The following is a 3,604-nucleotide window of genomic DNA, read 5'->3' as shown; positions in this document are numbered from 1 at the left end:
TTAGTGATTTAACAGGGAACAAGCATTTCATGTAATAAGTTAGTTACATTCACACAAGTAAAACACAGATAAGTTTATTAGTGAAACCTCACTTATTTGATTAAATAAGTATTTAAAGAATTCAGGATAGCCACCTCTCATTATAGTCAAGCACGCTAGAGAGGCGCTACATAATCACGGGTTTTATTTTGATTATTTCATTGATTTGGGCGACTCTCTTGTTATTCTTGATTCTTTCGTTATCTGTTACTTTTCATGATGGTGATTTTTGTAGTATTGTTTTCCTTGGAATAATTTACTTTAATGTCATTTATTCAGGTTGTTGGATGTGTTTTTCTACCTGCACCCCTCAACAGTCACATCTCACATAAATGTTGCATCATCCCTTTTAAACATCTTTTAAACACGTAACAGCATCCAAAATGTGTGTGTATATTTCTTGTGTGACACAGAGGAGGAGTCTGAGAATCTGTCATATATAAAGAGTGTGTGTCAGACTGAACAACACAACACACAACACTAAAGGTGAGTTACTGTTTCATTCTTCATTTAACTCACAGAGCATTCAGACATCTAACTTTCAGAAAATAGATAGAAAAATGTTTCTGTGATTTTCGTCTAGAAACAAACACATCTGTGATCTACTGAGGACAGACTGAGACGATGGCAGTAAGTTCATCAACAACTCTACATTTCTAGAGATGGTTTTCAGTGTGATGTTCATCTTTTTCTCTCTCTGTTTCATGTAGTTGATGGTGTTTTTGGCGGCTCTTCTCTCTGTTGTTCTGGTGAGCGGGTGCAGTCAGGATGGAGACATGCCGGCCGATTGTTCTGACCTTTATAAAGCAGGACAAAAGTTCAGTGGGATTTACTCCATCTATCCAGCAGGGAACGCTCCTGTCTGGGTTTACTGTCACATGATCTCAAATGGGAAAGATGACGACAACGGAGGATGGACGGTACGAATGTGACTTTAGATCATTAAACACACATCAGAACACATATATGATGCATACCTTATGAATCATATATTCTATATAAACCCATCACAGGTGATTCAGAGGAGAATGGACGGCAGTGTGAATTTCTATCGGCCGTGGAATCAGTACAAGAGAGGATTTGGGAATGTGCAGAGCGAATACTGGCTGGGTAAGATCTCACAGTGTGTGTCCGTTTGTGTGGATGATCATGTATTTGGTTGAACATGTTCTTCGTGTGTGTGTGTGTGTGAACAGGGCTGGAGAACATGTACCAGCTGACACGTAACAGGAAGTACATGTTGAGAGTGGATCTGGAGGACTTCACTGGAAGGAAAGGTTTTGCTCAGTACTCGTCCTTCTCTGTGGATTGTGAAACTGAGGGGTATAAACTGCAAGTTTCAGGGTTCAAGGATGGAGCAGCAGGTAGGATTTCATTCACATTTAAAAAAAAAAATATCACACTCAATTGAGTAAATGTGCGCCTGATGTCCTCAATGATGCTCTTCCTCTCTGCAGGCGACTCTTTGACCTTCCATAATGGTATGAAGTTCACCACCTTTGACAAAGACCAAGACACCTCAGAGAAGAACTGTGCCAAAATGCATCTCGGGGCATTTTGGTACAGCAACTGTCACTATGCGAACCCCAACGGTGTGTATTTATGGGGAGAAGATGATACTCTTTACGCCATTGGAGATGTTTGGTACACCTGGAAGATCAGTCACGCTGTCGGTATGAAATCCATCAGCATGAAGGTCAAACGTGTGTCTTAGACATTTGACGAAACATTACAGTGTTTCACAGAAGAAGAAAAAATACGAATGAAGGTTTTGTCCTTTCCTCTGTTAACTGTGTAACTCTACAACTGAAACGAATCAACAATAAACTTCAATAAAGTTCAGCAATGAAAGGCATTGTGTGTTGATGTGGGTTTGTTTATCTCCACAATAGACCTCAGAAACAGTAAATGAGGAATTCAGTTCAACTGCTCATAAACTGATTAACTTTCCCTATAAACACAACCCTAAATGTGAATGAACTATGTGTAAGTTTCTCTTAACACAGATATCCCTGTTTATTTGCCAGTAAAGTCTGTTTTACATCACATTTTGCATTATCCAGCATCTTTTGCTGACACATTCAGTGTAATTCTCGTTGAGTGTGCAAGAGGACCCAGATTCACTTTATTAGTCTATACCCAGATAACAAAACAAAATTGTTCTAAGAACGTTTGTCTAATGTTCCCATTAATTTATAAAAACTTTTAATGTTTAATGTTCTCCAAACAGTTTTTTAAATGTTTCTTGGTTATGCATGCAGTAAGGAAACATTCAATTGTATCAAATTGCAAACATGGGAATGTTACTTTTAAATGTTCTCTGAGCATTTAGAAAAAAGTAGTAACATTTAAAATGAATTTAAATAGTACCAAGGTAGAGGCCATTTTGAGTAAGACAAAGTCAGACTCTACCACTATCAAATGTAGGCAGAGTTGGTTTGAGTATACCATATGAACGGGCAATCAACGTATCCATCACATCGACTCCAGGGGGTTAAACGGCAGCTACCTAACCAGTTGATGTAAGCGACCTGTTGGAGGATGAGGTTGAGACTGGACTGGGCCTATAAAAAGTCGCTGGCTGGCATACCTACGATTTGGGTTGAAGGAAAACCAGATGCAAAGCTGTATGGTTACTCACAACAGGTACCATGAATCAGTCTATAGGCCAGCTATACTGAGAGTAATACACAATAAGTTTGACAGCAAGTGACCAAAGGACTTCAAATGAACACAACGTACCCAAGCGAACTCCGCCGCAAACTTGCCACAGTGCAGACGCCACCAACGCCACTCTAAACTAAAAAGAGTGCATATTATGATACAGCGTAGCCTTAAGCGGTTCACATTACACCATCAGCAGGATCTCAACATACCTGTACTCAAGCGGGACGGGAAAAGGAAATGCCAGGGGGAGAGGGAACCCAGAAGCAGCAGGACTGTACAAACCCACCAAAATAAGGGTCCTTAAATATTGCGGCCACCTACACCTCATTGGCTTATTATCCAGACCCAGGCAGGCCAATAAGATAAGGTCACTTATCCTGCCACACAGGCAAAAGAGTCCAATAACATAAAACAATGATTACAGAGAAGCTGCTCAAAAAGGTCTGAGCAAAAGTCTTTCAGGGTAGCCCAAACGGGTTAACACAAAAGCATAGGCTAGGCCAGGGGTGTCCAGAGTCAGTCCTGGAGGGCCACTGTCCTGCAGAGTTTATCTCCAGCTTGCTCCTTCACACCTGCCTGGAAGTTTCTAGTATGCCTAGTAAGACCTTGATTAACTGGTTCAGGTGTGTTTAATTGGGGTTGGAGCTAAACTTTGCAGGACAGTGGCCCTCCAAGAGTAGGATTGGACACCCCTTGGCTAGGCAAACAAACTTCAAGACTGAGCAAAGGTTCAAGCAAACGCAAGTCTTTAAATATACACCTGTTAACACTCTAACAAGCTAGGCACAGGTTGAACCAATGACGAGCAGTGAATTAGGAAGATGTGGAAGGTCTTGTGCTCTCAGTCTCCCTCTGCTGGACAGACCGTGGAGTGACATTAGTCAAGATCTTTCCAAAT

The 3,604-nt window shown here is 41.0% G+C and overlaps 1 protein-coding gene across 1 annotated transcript; it reads left to right on the top strand.

Moving 5' to 3' along the window:
- Positions 1 to 506: 506 nt before the first annotated feature.
- Positions 507 to 1,893, top strand: LOC307123837 (microfibril-associated glycoprotein 4-like). Its single transcript, XM_079812579.1, has 6 exons — positions 507 to 525; positions 623 to 669; positions 750 to 959; positions 1,053 to 1,149; positions 1,236 to 1,403; positions 1,497 to 1,893. Exons 2-6 carry the CDS (start codon positions 664 to 666, stop codon positions 1,751 to 1,753), a joined length of 738 nt encoding a protein of 245 aa, XP_079668705.1. The 5' UTR covers positions 507 to 525; positions 623 to 663; the 3' UTR covers positions 1,754 to 1,893.
- The last annotated feature ends 1,711 nt before the right edge of the window (positions 1,894 to 3,604 follow it).

This window comes from Gobio gobio (assembly GCF_949357685.1).
Source record: "Gobio gobio genome assembly, chromosome: 3".
Lineage (NCBI taxonomy): Eukaryota > Metazoa > Chordata > Actinopteri > Cypriniformes > Gobionidae > Gobio > Gobio gobio.
This window is presented reverse-complemented; position numbering and strand designations above follow the sequence as displayed.